Raw genomic sequence first — 16,985 nt, 5'->3', positions numbered from 1 at the left:
CACGAGTAAATAAAATACATGTGTCCTATGTTTTTATGTTTTTTTTCTTTTGTTGTTTGTTTTTCTCTCACAGGAAAATGACTTGAATGACATGCTGAATTCTCTCTATGATTTGCCTGTGCCAAAGCCCTACACGCCAGTCAACCTGAGTGTGGTAGGTATAGATCTTATATTCCCCCTTATCAGAGGCAAGGCAGCTGAGAGTAGACACAGAAAAAAGGAGAGAGGGCCAGGTAGGTTTCTCTAGTAGTGTGTTGCATCAGGAAGGAGACTCTAGAGAAGAGATGATAATAGTTGGCTGAAGTAGATAAAAGTAGAGCGAAAGACACCAAAAACAAAATGTGTGATGGAAAAATGTGGAGACAAAGAGGGAGGAATAATGAGAACTAAAATGAAATTGACACAAAGAAGAGAGGAGGAGACAAAGATGGCATGAAAACAGACAAAAAGAAAATGGGGCAGACAGACAGAAGTAGGGAGAGATCGACAAAGGAAAGAGGTTGAGATGGAGGAGATAAATGAGGGAACAGCAGAGCAGACAGAAAGTGGAGAGCAGCAAGAGGTTATGATACACTAGGTAGGAACAGAGAGACACAGAGGTCCCACAACTGACACTCTGTTTAGAAACAAGAAGTGGCGCTAACAGGTTTTTGTGTGATAAGCCCGTGCTGGACATGTTTAAACTTGAAGGGTCCTTTCACAACTCGTCATGTCTCCTGCTTATCAAAAACTGAAATGGCTTAACGATCCCAGGTCCCCTAAAAGTCAGCCTGTGTTTGTGTTAACTCTGACACAATCTCTCCTTGTGCGTTTCCAGCTCATACATAAAACACTCAAACAGTTTTCACTCTCATAAACCTGGCCTATATAAGTAGAATGTAATGCTTTTGCACAGGACTGCTAAACTCCTAGTGTTTTGTTCACTAATATCTCTATTTTTGAGCAGCTTGGACTTCGCACTGTAATGGGATCAAAAGAGTTTCAGTATTAGCCTTTGTCCTTGAGGACCATCTCTCCTTTTTTTTGAAGCAATTAAACAAGCAACGCTTGGTCTTTGCTGAGGCATAGGTCTCAGAAGGATACGCATCTATTTACTCAGATGCATATACAACATAACAAGAGTAATATGAGTAATCAATATATCTCTATGAAGGTTAACAAGGTCAATTAAAATTCATTGTGATTTATTTTTTCTTTGTGTCAGTTTTTTTTTTTTTTATCAGCCCTCCATGTGAACAAAACCGTTTCATCTGAATCTTAGAGCTTCATTGGAAAAGAAGCCCCAGAGAGCAGAGGTGATAGCTTCATCTCTTTGCCGTAGAAGCCACTAGTTTGATATTTAATTGATGAAGCAGAATTATTCCCTAAAAGAGTGGTTTTTGTTTTATCATGGCAGCCAAGAAGAAGGATCATTGTCCCCTTTCATGTGTGAACCCTGTTTTGCTCTCTCTCTCCCTCTCTCATTGTGCAAGAATGAGCAGTTGTATATTGCCACTGGGCAAGTACTGAGAGATTGGCGAAGCAAGGAGACGGTGAGTGGAGGGGAATGAGTGAACAGCAGAAATGGGAGGAGGGAAGGAGGCTGCTGTGAAATATGAAACCGCTGCTGTACTAATCGCATGGGAACCGCGGCTTTCCAATTTGGCCAAATAAGCTGCACTATCTTTTTAAATATAACAAAAACAAACTATCCTGGGCCTTGGTGTATGTTTCTTCTCCTCTGGAAAACAATCAAACTTTGTAAATGATTAATGCCATTCCACTCTGCTATATTCTCTCTCTGAATATCAAAAGTTTTTTTTCCCCCTCTCTTTATGTTTAAAGCAAAGGCAATTGTGCTCAAAAAATCTCCTTGATGCCTTTCCAGTTAACCCACTTTCAATGTTTTTATATAAACATGTCATCAAAAGAACAAGAAAAAAAAAGCAGATAAGCAAGCAAACAGCCAATGAAAGCCTGCGTTGAGTTGAGGAGCATGGCTTGTGATTATCACAATGCCATGAGTTTGTAGACCAACAGGGAGGGAAGCATTATTTAGCAGACAGAGGAATGAAAAGAAAGAGATACCGAGAGATTTATACTGTACGGTATATTCTACTGTATGTATGGCAGTTATAAGGGGTGTCCTTAGCCTCAAATGTATTTCCCAAAGCCCCTGATCTTTCATCACAATTTACTTGAGTCATTTAGTTTTAATTGTCTTTTCAGTGGGTTTATAAATAGGTTTACCAAAGATGATTATGAATAAAAGATTAAAAAAAAAAAACACTTGTCCACACACTTTGTACAAGTTGTGCTGGAAAGATTTAGTTTTAGTTTTAATTTGAGACAATAAAAAAAAATATATATATATATAGCTGATACAAACATTTTTCTGTCAGTAACTATTCAACTATTCATGTTTAGCCATCTAGTATCTCATGTACTTATATACGTATAATAAAATTTTGTGATTATTTGTGTAGTAGCCTTTGTGGTTTCACAGTAAGCCATTAGCTGTAATGCTAACTAGCTTACCTCTGCTTCTCAGCTATGGTATATTCACTGAGCAATATTCCCTTAAAAAGAAAATTGTGTGGCACAGCACATCAAAATTTCCCCAAGATACAGCATTTGTCATCAGAATAAACAAATTAAAAACATTAAGTACTACTTTCTTTTCCAGCTGCACATTACTCCAGGGCAGAAAAACCTGGCAGTTTTGCTTCTGTTTAGCTTACGGGCAAAAAGCAACTTGTAAATAAAATAATTGGTTGGCTGATGTTGGAAATTTTTAAACTGCCATGAATTCATATTTTTAACAAAATATCAACTTATATATTAAACTTGTATATTTTGCTGCTGGAAAAAGGGTGGAAAAGAGTTCAGTTCTAACAAAGTCTTATATTGCATGTATATTCAGGACTTTTCCTCTTTAAAGCAAATATAGCATGTAAATTTAGAATTAGATTTCTTTAACTGCCATGACAACATTAATGTTTTTTTTTTGTAGATACATTTTTAAGTTGTAATGATAGCTGTGAAAAATACACATAAAATATGTCTGTTATAATTCAAACATTTTGACAAATTCACTGACCATAGAGAAGGGCGTGTGGGAGTTGACAAATCATGTGCTCATGCGCATATATGTATTTCCCAGGAAAAAAAAACTCTAAAGGCAAAGCCTTGGATGTTGGATGCAGTTTAGTGTTTGTTTGTGCTGCATGTTTATTTCCTCTAAGCTTCATTTGACTACAACAGTGACCCTCCTCTGGGAATATGACGATTGTTTACTCATGTTAATTGTTTTCACATTTTTCACACTTAATACACATGCACTTAGGGAGTGAAATGTTTTAGTTTGTTTTACATTAAACTAAATGTTCCAGTGTCAGCCACAGACAAAAAAGTGAGTGGTTATATGTTGCCATTTATTTTTAAATTATTACAGTTAGGGATTTATTTGCTCAAAGACTGTCACTTAAGACTAATTAGCATCAGTCTTTTTGCAGGTAGTAATGGAATTTTTAGCAGCTGGTAGAAATTTCCCACGGCTGAATCAATGTAAAATTTCGGGAAATTTTCCTGTCAGGCACCAGAACAATCACCTTATGTGTGGATAACATGTGCTCATGTCTAACATTGCATTTACTGGAAAATGTTGAATCAGTTAACTAAATAATGTCACAGATTCAGGTTAACCCAGCATTGTTCAGGTTGTTATGACTTTTCTTAGGAGATTAAGCTGATAGTTTTCCACTGTCATGGATTTTTTTTAAATTTCCATATATTCTTTCTCTGGCTCTCTGGGCTTTCTCTCTTCTCTGGTGGTCTTGTGTGTATAATCAGAGACATCTTTCTCTCTTGGTTGTGATACTTGGTGTTGCTGATTTTGAATGGCTCTTCATGTTTGCATACTCTTAATCATGTTGTTTGTGAAATAATGTATAACTGTCAAGTTGTCCTCTATTTAGTGAATTTACCTGGCCGGCATTTTAAATATATATTTTATATACATATAAAATATGTTTTTAATTTTTCTATTTAGTGCCTGTTGACGAAAAAGTTTGGTGCGTTCATATAAATTGGAAAAATGTGTTTCCTGATTGGGTTTAGATCACGAATATGATGCCTTTTCACAACCAGCTCTCAGGTGTTAGAAGCTTTTCTTTTTGCCACAGGGGCCACAAATTAAATAAATTCTCTAATATTAGAGCAAACGCTGACTATGTCTTAGCCTGACATTATTTGTTCAGCAATTTGCATAACAAGTCAATAGTAGTCACAAGTGTAGAGCACCCTGTACAGATGAATAAATTGTAATATTTTACTTTAAGTACTCTGTTCGCTGTGATAGAATCTACTGTACACAATACAGTGGATTTAAGCGAAGACCTGCAACAGATGGTCGAGTGAAGGCCTAGAGAAACGCAGGTGTACTAAAGATACAGGAGAGTGTGTGTGAGACACACGATAGTGTGTTTCAGTTGGTGGTTTGTCTACCTGTCTCCAAACAGCACCTCTCTCAGGCCCCTTTGATCTGAACACTGAACCTGCCCTGCTCTCCCAAAGTGAGACAGGCAGCCCTGTGATCCTCTAAACAACCTGAGTGTGCGTGAGTGTGTGTCTGTGCGGATGCACACGTGCGCACATGTGCACGTATACTTTTGTCTGTGTCTTGGTGCTCCACAAGCCTTTTTAATGCTTAAATAAAGACTCAGTTTTCCACCGGAGACATCACCCCAGTCTCTGTCTATGGGGAACTGAGCTGCTATTGAGCTTTCTCTGTTCTGTAGGCCTGATAAAAGCATTGCCACAGTTCAGACACCAGCTCAGCAATTCATATAGACAGAGCTGAAGATGAGCCATAAATCATAGAACAAAGTGAACGGCCTCCCCCCCCCCTCCCCTCATTCTCTTCTGTGTGAGTGGTATGCTTCACTTGTGACCTTCCCTCTTCTTTCTCCCGAATGTTTGTGTTTTCGCAGCACTCCTACTTCATCGCCCCGGATATCAATGGACTGCCAACTATCCCTGAGAGTGTAAGTATTCATGGAAAAAAGAAAAGAAAAGAGACAGGAGGAGACAAAGACAGATCCCTCTCTTCTAGAAACATCTCACCCTCTAATCGTTTTTAATCAGATACACTTGTCACCTTTTGAAATTGTTGCATCATGCTCTTGTTTCAGTTTTATCTCCTGTAGTGCTTGTACTTTTAATGTCAAAGTTCAGTGATTGCCACGAGTATCAGAGGATTAAAACTGAACACGTCCTTTGTTGATTTTGTATTCAAATTGGAGCTCAGCTTGAACATCCCAAAGTCTTTATGACAAATGACACCAGATGAAAACAGTAATCAATGACGAGTTTAATCAACGTTGATTGGCATGGCATCTATTTTCGAAACGTGTCTATACAGATAAAAGGCATAAATGTAACTTAAAAATGTATTTCTTGTCCATTTATTTTTACTGCAAAACTATTTGTGCAAAGGTAGAAGTCCAAGTCCTTTTTCAAGCAGTGCTGCATGTGTCTCTTTATGGCACACTGTGGCCCTCTCACTGAGTGTAGCAATGACACTTTACTGTAAGCAAAGACAGTTTGTTATGTTCCTGCATATCCTTCTGTTCCTGTCTATCTCCAGAGGAACCTGACAGAGTACTTTGTGGCTGTGGACATCAACAACATGCTCCAGCTCTACGCCAGTATGTTGCATGAACGGCGCATCATAATTACCTCAAGCAAGCTTAGCACTGTGAGTCCATTCCCTCCAAGTCATTCTCTCAGCTGCAGTGAGTTATCAGCTCTGCCCTGTCAGGCATGAAGGGAAAATAGGCTAGAAATCAGTTAAAACTACTTGAAGAATGATACATTTCAAAACGTTGTTGGTATATGTGTTGGCATAAGTTTCATGAACAGTCATAAAACATTATGCTTTGTTTTTTTCAGTTTGCTATTTTAGGTACTGTGGGCTTCCCTCTATTTCTCTTGCATCCAAAAGATTATATCTTAATAGGAGAAAATGTTTCTGATTTACAGTCATAGAGTCATGGTTGTGATTTTTGGCTTCATATCAAATTCGTATATTGAATTAATCTGCCAGAAAAGTATATTGCTCAAATGTCGGGACTGTTTCCTATATTGAACATGATTCTCTTCATCAATATTCCAGCAGGATATCAAACCCTAAGTAGTATGATGAGAATATTTATCTGACATGGCTACGCTACTTGTATGGAGCGAGTTGAACTGATATGTCGGCCCCACCACCCCTCCCCACGCCACGCCGGCATCCTGCAGTCTGACAGCCGCGCTATCACCAAGCTCTATCAAGCTGTGAAATCCACACTAAAGCTGGATTATAGTTGACTGTTTGTCTCATAACTGCAACACATTAATAGCCAAGAAGCCTTAAATTATCCGTTATTACGTGTCTTAGCTCTTTCCCATAATTTAAAGTCACTTCTGTCTGTATGAGGGAGGAAATCTCTCTGTTTTTCTCCCCCTCTTCCTCCCTCTGTTCCTCATTCCATCCTCCCTCCGTTATCTGTGAGACTGATGAGGCAGAGCCAAATGTTTATGACAGATGAGATGGAAGAGGGAAGTGATGTCATCCAAGTCCTATCTGTATCTGTAGTGTAGCTGGTCCTGCCTCTGTATCTACAAGGCTGCAGAAAGCTGAACAGCCGGAGGGGCCTGTGGTGTTGATGGGTGCTGGAGGAAATGGTACCAAGGTATCCCATAGGAGCTATAATCAGTATGAGCTGTAAAAATTACCCAGCCCTCAGAGAGTTTCACCTGTCTCCCCTCTGCTCTTCAGACCAGCAGCACCTCTGCTCAGGGTCTAGGCAGCACACTGTGCTGTGACAAGGGTTACACGATGTAAATTATCAGACTCAAGGGTGAAGGTGTTTTTCTTTTTAGAAGGAAGAGGGGGTGGAGGTGATTTTTGTCTGTGATTTACAGTTTTCTGCTGCTCGGAGACAAATCTTGGCTTGCTTTTTTTTTTTTTTTTTTTTTTTTAACAAATATATGCCGACAGGATATTTTAAGAGCTTCCACGTCAGACCTTTACCTCAGTAAGCTTTTTATCCTCTGCAGTCCTTCATCCACTCATCTGTCTATCCATCCATCTTCCTCAGGGAGAGGTGTTTTGGTTTGGTAGCGATATATGTCAGGCACTGTAGTACAAAGGTATTTTCACATCTCCACTGGGATTACTAGCAGGCCTAGTGTTATTACTGCTTCTGTGATGCGTTATTTTTTGCTGTTGGGTAGATTGACCTCCTGGTTCAAGTAGAAATGGCTGCCATGATTCTTGAAACCAGCTATGTAAGTGTATGCACATACTGAACTGAAAAGAGTGCAGCTCATTATCCACACCACTGTCTTGTGATCAAATATCTTAAAGGATGAGAAATATATAATTAATGTCAGAGTTTGTCAAAATGTTTGTTAAAGTGAGTGTTAGCAGTCACTGGATAGACAGGTAATATTTCTATAGTCTGCTCGCCACAGATAGAGGATGTATGAGAGAAGGTATTGTTAGTAACATCGTTAGTACCATCCAGCTGCTTTTCACCACCTCCGCCTGTCCAGCCTCTCAGCCAAGCAGAGAGAAACAGGGAATGGAAAGAACAGAGAGAGAGTGAGAGACACACACACACACACACACAGATATACTGCATTTATTCTGCCTGCTCTAGGTGCTGCCTGTGTTAAAGCCCCCGGTGAACCCACTGTGTCAGTCTGTCGGTACATGGCCGGCTCGTCTCGCAAGCAGCCAACAGCAAAGGAATAAATCATGATCTTACAACAATGCGTCAGTTGACTTATTGCTGTTTCGTGACCAGAGGTGAATGGTACCACTGTTTTAAAAGGCCGGTCGGCGGTGGCGCAGGGGCGGGAGCCAGCCGAGCGTGCAGCCTTGTCATAGGGCCGTATAATAGGGCTGCATCAGCCCTTCCTCTAACTAGTCAGCTGGGAGGACCCCCTCCATCACCACCACCACCACCACCATCGCCCCACCACCCTCCATGTCTTTCATCTGCCGAGGTCCCCCAGCTCTCGAGCCCAGCCTCTGCCCTGCCTATCGCCCAAACTCACACAGCTCGGCCCCAGCACCAGCTGACAGCAGCCCTCTCATCAGCCTGTCAGGCCTATGCTAACAAGGAGCTATCCATCCACCATGCCCTAGAGTGCCAGCTGTCTCTCTGTTTCCTGCCTTTTCTTCTGTTGTTCCTCTCCTCTCTTTCTCTGACTTCTCTCTATCTCTCTATTTCTATCTTAGTTATTCCTGTTCACCGACATATTATTTTCTGTCCATCTGTCTCTCACTCAATCTGCACTGCACTTCTCTTTCTCTCTGACTTCACCTCCTTCTTCCTGGGTGTCTTAATGTGTCTCTCTGTTGTTGGGCATCTGCAGAACATCGGGACATTCTCCCCCTCCTTCCCTCCTTTTCCCTCAATAGACTTATCTCAGCCCCATGCCATGTGTCTGACTTTACGTTTGTGTTGTGCTGCTGTGGCTGTGTATGTACATGTGGGCATGTTGTGGATGTTTGTGTGTGGGTTTTTTTGCATGCATCTGTTTGTGTGTGTCTTCTGCATTCACAGGTGTTTGTGCCTTATGCCGTATGTCTTTCAGTGACTGTGTATTCATGTGTGGGAGGCCTAGTGTTAGCTGTTACCTACGTTGTCCTGTGTGCCCTCTCTCTCTCTCCCCGTGCCACCTACTTGTTTGTGGCACACCTGCGCCGTGCCGGGCCTGACATCGGTGTTTGTCAACAGAGGGAAAAGCAGACCGCAGGTAATTGGTGACTTACTCGGTGCAGGGGAAGGAAGAGGGAAAGGATAACACAGCAATAAACAAACAGGAGAAACGAAGGAGAGGTGGCAACGGACAGAAGGACAGCAGGAGGAGAGGGGGGAAACAGAATAAGAAATGCAGAATTGGGATGAAAATGAGACGGAAAGGAGAAGAGAGAATTAAATTTGGAGAGTGCGTAGGGACAGAGTTGGAAGGGAAGGCTAATGGAGGGGAAATGAGTGTTTAAGGCTGGTGTGAGGAGGTCAAGAACAACTCTGTTGATACCATTCCTCCTGTCAAATTGAATTACGCCCGCAGCAGCTGTTTGTCTCACACTCCACTCTCACTGTAATTTAAAATGTGCAATAGGTTACTTCATCTGAAAAGAGTATGTAAGCAGAGAGAATAGGTGTTGGCTACATTCTCGGTCTAGTAAAAGGGCTCAGTCACATTTTTACTGTTACTTTATATGTAAAATAATATGTGAAAGTGGTGTATGTTAGGCCCTCACTGAAGCTGAAGCTCTATTTTCTGCCTGTGTTTCACTTCAGCATGTCCAGTTGCTCAGGTAAAGAGGAATGTTGTGGGTGGAAACACACTGCTTACTGACAGAGTCTGCAGAGCTCAGAGTTGCAGTGGAGATCTGAGGTCTCTGGTGGGTCTAGTTCTTTCAGGGAACATCACTGTTGAAGGGGTCGTGTTGCTGTTCATGCACGTAGAGGGACAAGCTCATCTGAATATGGTGATGTATGAATATGGAGAGCAGTTTGATGGCCTGTGAGTTGTCAGAAGAGTTAAGGCAGCTGCACATGTAATTAGCTTCTTTTTTCTTTTTTGGTTAACTGTGCAATTCTGTGTGCCATAATCCTGTCCCTGTAGGAAAAACATATTAGCTGTGTTCATACTACATATTCATTCTAAGTATGTTTTAACTATGTGGTATGTTCACAGTGCAACAGTGAAACAATTAAGTACTATGTGGAACAAGTGCACATTCTAAAAGCCCTTGACTTTTTTTTTTTTTAGTGTGCTGTTGATAGACATTATTGTCCCACAATTCAATGCACAAAGGAAATGGAAAATATTAAAGCACATTCTAATTGGTGGTAAAAGAGCTTTGTGAACACAGCAGAAAACAAAAAATAACGATTACCTCTTTGGAAAAACATTTTAATGTCTTTTTAGTGCAGTTTAACAGTCAGTCACATTCCAAAGTTGCAGTTTGATTGACATCCAACAGCGCACACGTTGTATCATTTTCTTGTTGGTATTGGAAGTATTGACAGTATTTTTTTGCCTACTAACTGCAGCTAAGACATTTAATATGTAGTACACACTATACTATTAGTAAATAGCCTAGAACTGGGAAACAGCAATTGACTCACACCCAGACCGCATTATTGACAAAACTGGTATGTGACCTCTTAGCTTAGGTTTATTGCTACCTATTTCAAAGTTGCAATGCAGATTTTTTTTCCCCCTTAGCTTCATCTCTTTAAGTCTCTTTGTCTCTCTCTCTCTTTCTGTGTCTTCTTCCTTTAGTGTCATTGAATGGATCTGGGCAAACCAGTGTTAGTATGGACACTTTCTGTCTCAGCTACAGCGCGCTAAGAAAGCTCTCAGGGCAGAACCAAAGACCTTGACTGCTTTTTGAAGCAGGCTGTCGCTGTATAATCGGTTAGCTTCTCCACAGAGGAAGGGGCAACGCACACACACACACACACACACACACAGTGTGAGAGGCAGGCAGCCCCTCATTACCAGGCAGAGCCCTGGTCCCTAAGGACTGGACCCAGCACCTAATCCTGTATTTGTTCTTGGGGACTGTATCTGTGATTCTCCATTGAATGGAATATTAAGCACCCAGGTCTTTTGTGGAGCGTGTAAGCCATTTGGCTCCACTCATCTATTATTTATCAGCCTGGCAAATATTTTATCAGCCTTAGCCTCTCATGACCCACTCTCATGTGAAGCCCCCCTCTAAATGAAGAAAAAAAAGAGGAGTACAATTTTTCTTTTTTCCAATTTATCTTCCTTTTATATTTTGCCTCATTCGTTCTAAAACCTGAACAAGGACACAGGGATTTGTATTAAGCTGAATTAGAGAAGCAAATATGTGAACTATTCCTCTGCAGTTCCCTCCAAGTTACCTTATCTCAGGCACTCTGCCACCTCCATCGCTTTGGAGATAGCAAATAAAAGAAAACAGAAATCTAGATTTGCTTTATAAATCATTATCTTAGTTTCAGTCTCCCCCTCCCCTCCCAGCCAACTCCCCTTAGCCAGCCACCCAACCTGAGAAGAAGAGAAGCAGAAAGAGAGAGAGAGAGAGACTCCTGTTTTCCCTTTCAACCTGAGAGTAAATCATGCCAGTTGGGGGACTCACCTTGAGGCCTGGTGGAGATAATTGGAGTTGGTTAGCGAAGTGTTCTGTGCCATTACCTCCTGGTACCAGCGAATGGCTGGGGCTTGTCTCGCACTCCCAGAGGAGGAATACACTCGCCTGTTGGCTCTCCACTAAGTGTGTGTGTGTGTGTGTGTGTGTGTGCGTGTGCGTGTGTGTGTGCGCGCGCACATGCATGCACGCACACGCACATGTACGTATGTGTGTATGTATACACATAGCTGGATTGCTGACCTCTCTTCATCACAGTTTAATGGCCCGTTACCGTCATTGCTTTGGAAAAGGGAGAAGGGTATGTTGATTCTGATAGCAGCTCTTCCACCAAGTGCTTCACTTTCACACATTAATATTCATAGCATTGATTTATTTTCAGAATTAACAAAAAAACAAACAGTTTGCCAGGGAATTAATCCTGACAGGAGCGTGGCATTGTTGTGTTTTATTTGAAGACGGCAGGCAGCGTAAATATGCATATGCAGATGCACAGAGCAAGACACCAATTAAATGTTGATTAAGTCCTAACTATTGTGGGACTGGGTGTATGAGCGCTCGCACGGAGACAGTAAAAAAAGATCATTGCTTTTTCTTTTTCTTGCCTTTTTTTTTTTTTCCCAGCCAATATGAAAAATGAATGCAGTTAAACATGCAGGGAGGGAGGCACATGGACACAGACAAACACACACTCACAGTTTTTGTTGTGAGCTTTTCAGATGTCCAGGCTTGATGTTTGGGTGGATCGTGAGGGGTGGGGTCCTCTTTCTTTTTCTCTGACAGCGGTGGTTTTCAGCCGCCAGGCTCGCCCACTTTTGGCCGGTCAATTGTGACACTGTGTGTGTCAGTGAGCAGGGGGTCTCCTGGTAGTTGTGCTTGTGTGTGTGATAGTGTGTGTCCGCTTCACACATTGACTGTGAAGCTGCAGCAGTATAACAGCGGCTGCTGCTCCAGGGTCCCGGCGGTATTGGCCTAGCCCGCAGTCTCTCTTGGCTAACTCATGTTTCATTCTTTGGCAATTTGCCCTAATGAAGTCCCGCAGGAGCCCCTCAGACCTCTGTTCTCTTTCCATATTTAATCATGTTATTTTAATCTGGGGGATGAGCTAACGCCTCTTTCTCCTGCCTTGTCTGTGTGTCTGTGTGTGCGTTGCGGGTCATTACTATTGCTGGGTTTTCATGAGCTGGGATGTCAAGAGGGGGATGCTGGCTTTAAGACACTGGGAGACAATGACTTTAATTTTATGTGTAATGCTGGTTTGACAATGTAGAGAGTTTCTTTGAAAAGGAATTTCATCTTCATGTGATTGCTTCTCATTATTTGTTTAAAAAAGAGGTTAATTATTCCATATTTTCTCTTTAATTTCTTAGTTGTAGTAGTTGGGGTAATTTTGATTTTTATGGCTATTGTCAGCACTGTTTTAGGCTCCTTTTGTTGCTTTTGTGCAGGTCGTAGCACAATTTTTACTTTGACGTTGAATTGAAAAGCCGTTAATTATGAACACGGGGATGGTATTTGCGCTCAGTTTTGTGTTATAAAAGGACTAGAATCTGTACTTTAAATTGTTTTTTAATTTAAATTCATAATGCCATGTGCAATAGTAGTAATAATATTGCAGGGGTGACCTGCCACACCTGAATCAGTGTTGAGGAAACATTGGTTTCATGTTCTGTGTGCGTAAAGCAGTTGTTACCTTTCTTCATGTCATTCTTTTCTATACTTTTGTTTTCAGCTCCTCATCGGTTTTCCTCTCCTCTGCTGTGTTTCTGTCATGAGGTTAAAGACAGGCTCCTGTCAGCTGGTTGATCTCTAGCTTTCAGTCTGTTCTTGTCTTCCTCCAACAATAGCTTGTGCATTCATCACAACACCACCAGGCATGTCAGTGTACCATGCGTTTCTGAGGGCTTTTGTTTGTGAGCAGGATTAAAGGCTAGCAACGTGTTTGTCAGTGATAACTCAATGAAATCAAAGTACATCAACGCATCAATAAAAGGCATCACAACATCAGCAAGCTTGATCAGCCTTGTAGATTTTTTAAATACAGTATATTAACAGGATATTGTTTGGATGGAAATATAACTGCTGTAGTGAAGAAATCTTTTTAAATAAGTTGTAGAAATGTAAGAGAAACAAGAAAAGAAGGAAAAGTAGTGTATTTAATGCTCATTTATTATATTCTTTCCTCAGCTTGCTACAGTTCTTTCATAGGTGCAGTTCTTGAGAGAGAAGTCAGTCAAACTTTGAGCACAGAAAGCACAGTCGTGGAAAGGTATGTTCAGTTTGTCCTCGTCTTTTTTCTTTTTCTAGTTAACTGCATGTGTCCACGGCGCGGCTGCTATGCTCTTTCCCATGTACTGGCAGCACATCTTCATCCCTGTACTGCCCCCGCATCTTCTGGACTATTGCTGGTAAGGCTGACCACGTCTGAAAAACACACACACACACAATCAGGATCATCATTATAATTGTTTACACCCCCCCAACGCTTCTCTCCTGCCACTTTCTCCTCTTCTTTCTCTCATTTTCCAGCCACTTTCCGACACACGCACACGTACGCACGCATGACGCATAGACACGTAAACACATAGCACAGCATGTGCTCTGGTCATGCACCGAGCTCTGTCTCTAAAACCTTGGTGTAAAAGTGCAGACGCACATGTTCACACATTGTCCCACCCGTTCTTCGAGCTGTTCGCACGATTCCTCTCGAGGTGCACGTTCTCCTGTGTGGCCCCTCAACATAATGAACAGCCCAGATCACCTTGCTCCATATTTCATGCCAGTGCTAGCTCCACGCTCTCATCATCTTAGCCCTCTCAGGGGTTCATTACCACCCATCCAACGCAAATCCTACAAATCTGAATGGACTTGATTGATACTGAATAGAGAGCAGAAGTAACAGCTCATCTACAAATCTACGTGCATTCAGGTCATCTTCAGATCTGTACGTGTTAGAAGAAAAATGCACAGTGGGGAAGTCGGCTTATGTAAAAGGAGGAGATTTTTGCCGAATCAGTGCTGATAGTGCTCATACAGTACAAGCCTTTACCATGAGGGGCACATCAGCTTTAAAAATCTATTCATCACTGACAGTAAAATGTGATTTCCAACACTCTGTGAAGACTCATCATTATCTTATTTAATCACAGGGGTGTTCTCCATGCACTGATTAGATAACTAAATAATATTACATGCTGCGTGTGCATGTGTGTGTGTGTAGGAGGGTGGGGATGTGTGTGTGTGTGTGTGTGTGTGTGTGTACAGTGCATTTGAGTTTCTGCACAGGCTGGTGTGTATATGTGCATGTGTCTGTGTAAACGTTCATGAAAGTCAGTACTGTATATTCATAAACAGAGAGGACAGCGGCTACAGTGCAGAGCTACAGGCCTGCTGTTTGTTTTTCTGTTGCTTTAAGTTGATTACAAGCCTGTGGCTTCTGAATCATTCTGGCCAGGAATACACTGACCCAAAGCCATCCGATTATTGCTGCCTCTGTAAACCTCATCATAAAAATGCTTTCTATTATTTGACTGTTTTTGTTTATTTAATTCATGTTGGTAGAAGGGAATCATACTCTATGATTCAACTTTTCCTTGCCACTGACTTTCAGTATGAAGATAAATATGACATAAAATAAGAATTACACGATAATCACCATGCAGAGTATATTTATTTAGCATTAAAAAGAAAACTTGACAATTCTACCCTTTAGCTTTCTAGACAGTGCTCCTTGTCTTTCAGTTCTTTTTGAGTAATAATAGTTGTAACATTTGCATATTGTATTTTATGTGTAATTTCTGTCCTGGTAAACTAATACTTTTGTGACAGTTTTACACAAAAAAAAAGTACAAAACCACTTGAAATAACATTTTAACACTTTAATCCACAAGTCATTGAAAATCAAACCTACTCATTAGCAGAAGAAAGAAGGAGAAACTTGTTTGTTCTTTTAGCTCTTTAAAAACCAGTTCAGTACCACCGGCCCTTTTTGTTTGTCCTGCTACACACACCAGTGTGTTTAATGTTGTTTCCCATTTTGAGTGTCATGGTGGTGCTTAGGAAAATAATTTTGAATGGTCAGCGGTCATGCCCTAGACGTAATATGATTTGGTTAAAACAACATATGGATGATAATCAGTTTTGTTGCCTGGGTTATGGTTATCTTATGACATGTGCAGTTGAATTAAAATATACAGTACATCCACTGTACATCTGTCGTGGTCCGATAGTTTCCACATAGTTTCCAGCAATGATAAAATTTAATTTAGTGTTACGATAGTATTGTATTATTTTTAGGTCTCTAAGTCTTGTTTTTTTTGTTTGTTTTTTTCAAATTAAAAGTTTAGTCAGTAATATGTTAAAATAATCACAGATGCAAACACAAGTTACATTACAGCCAGGTCACGTCTTTAGGGCATTCTGTTTCTAAGTATATAATACAGAGAAAAGTAATGAATCACGTTGAAGAAGCTGTGATTAATGCCAGTTTATTACTTGATAAATAACTGAAGAGTTATCAAATACTAAATAGTATGTTAATACATTTCTGCAGACCAGCTAATGTGTTAATCAAACAGTGCCCTCGACATCAAAGTTTTTACTTTTTCAGATGGGTGTGTAAAATCTGCTGTGCTAGTGCAGCCACCATAAATATTTCTTTACTGCATGTAACCATCTGATATTGATATTGCTCACAGCTTTGTTTTTCTCTCTTCATCCACAGTGCACCAATGCCGTACTTTGTGGGAGTTCATCTTAGTCTGCTGGAGGTACGTTCGTTAATTTGTGGGTATGTGTATGCATATGAATGTGCATACATATATATAAATGTGTTCATCATTATACTGTATGTGCATAATTATATGTGCTGCTGCAAACTGATAAATACATGTGCAAACTCTGTATATCAGAAATTGAATGTTGATGTTTTCTAATTTGATTCAGATACATATTATGAATTTCAGGGTCCTTGTCAGTAGATTTTCTTAAAAAATAAAAAAATAATTAAAAAAAACATTACATTGAGGGAAGTCGCTGTAAATTTATATTCTAATGCCGCACCCTTCTGTGCTGACATGTGCTCTTAATTTTGGTGTGAAATATTTAAAATTTCAGTAAGGCAGTTTTTGGCACCTCGAACACGTTGAATCAAAAAAACTGACAGAATGTTTTTCCCTCTTTATCTCCGTCTCTTGCTTATATGCATTCTTAACCAGAAGTACAAAAGACAGAGAGAGAAAGGCAGAAAAAGCATCTGCAAACAAAGAGCTTTTCTACTTCATTGTTAAACCCTGTGTGTTGGCTGGGGGTCACCAGCACTGCTGTTGTGTGTGAATGCATGTTGTAAGCACGCGCATATTTGCACTTGTGTGTAAGTGTTAGTATATAAGTGTTTTTTCTGTGTGTGCGTGTGTGTGTTTGTGTGTGTGTAATTGGGCAAATGCATATGTTGTAATTCACATGTGTGTGTATATATGTGTGTGTGTGTGTGTGTGTGTGTGTCTGTGATATTTGTCTGACAGTTGCGGCAGTGGCAGTATTTATCACACTCTGCATCCGTGACAGACCCCCTTTCCGCCACTACATAATTAGTCCAGATCAGCATGTGAGCCTCCACTGCACAGGCTGTCACAAAAGTGACAAACTAGAAATTCACACACTATGCTATCTCCCCCACCCGCACCCCCCCCCCCCCCCCCCCACACCTGCCTGCATCCTGCACCACACTGAAATAATTGTTGAATTTGTCGCCATCAGGATGCACACAGCACAGCACAGCATCACTCTGCTGTTGTTG

At 40.8% G+C, this 16,985-nt stretch overlaps 1 protein-coding gene across 3 annotated transcripts in view; it reads left to right on the top strand.

Moving 5' to 3' along the window:
* dennd1b (DENN/MADD domain containing 1B) overlaps window positions 1-16,985 on the top strand; it is a 102,320-nt gene that overhangs the window by 46,381 nt on the left and 38,954 nt on the right. For 2 of the 3 annotated variants that reach the window (XR_005894187.1, XM_041039913.1), the window contains exons 7-12: window positions 74-154; window positions 1,473-1,532; window positions 4,971-5,024; window positions 5,627-5,737; window positions 13,496-13,596; window positions 15,912-15,957. Coding sequence is in view for 2 of the 3 variants with exons in the window: in XM_041039913.1 (XP_040895847.1) it covers window positions 74-154; window positions 1,473-1,532; window positions 4,971-5,024; window positions 5,627-5,737; window positions 13,496-13,596; window positions 15,912-15,957 (453 nt within the window). In the remaining variant the exon portion in view is untranslated. The remainder of the gene's footprint in view (window positions 1-73; window positions 155-1,472; window positions 1,533-4,970; window positions 5,025-5,626; window positions 5,738-13,495; window positions 13,597-15,911; window positions 15,958-16,985) is intronic. The other variant, XM_041039914.1, reaches the window with a different exon arrangement.

This window comes from Toxotes jaculatrix, chromosome 6 (genome assembly GCF_017976425.1).
Source record: "Toxotes jaculatrix isolate fToxJac2 chromosome 6, fToxJac2.pri, whole genome shotgun sequence".
NCBI lineage: Eukaryota > Metazoa > Chordata > Actinopteri > Toxotidae > Toxotes > Toxotes jaculatrix.
This window is presented reverse-complemented; position numbering and strand designations above follow the sequence as displayed.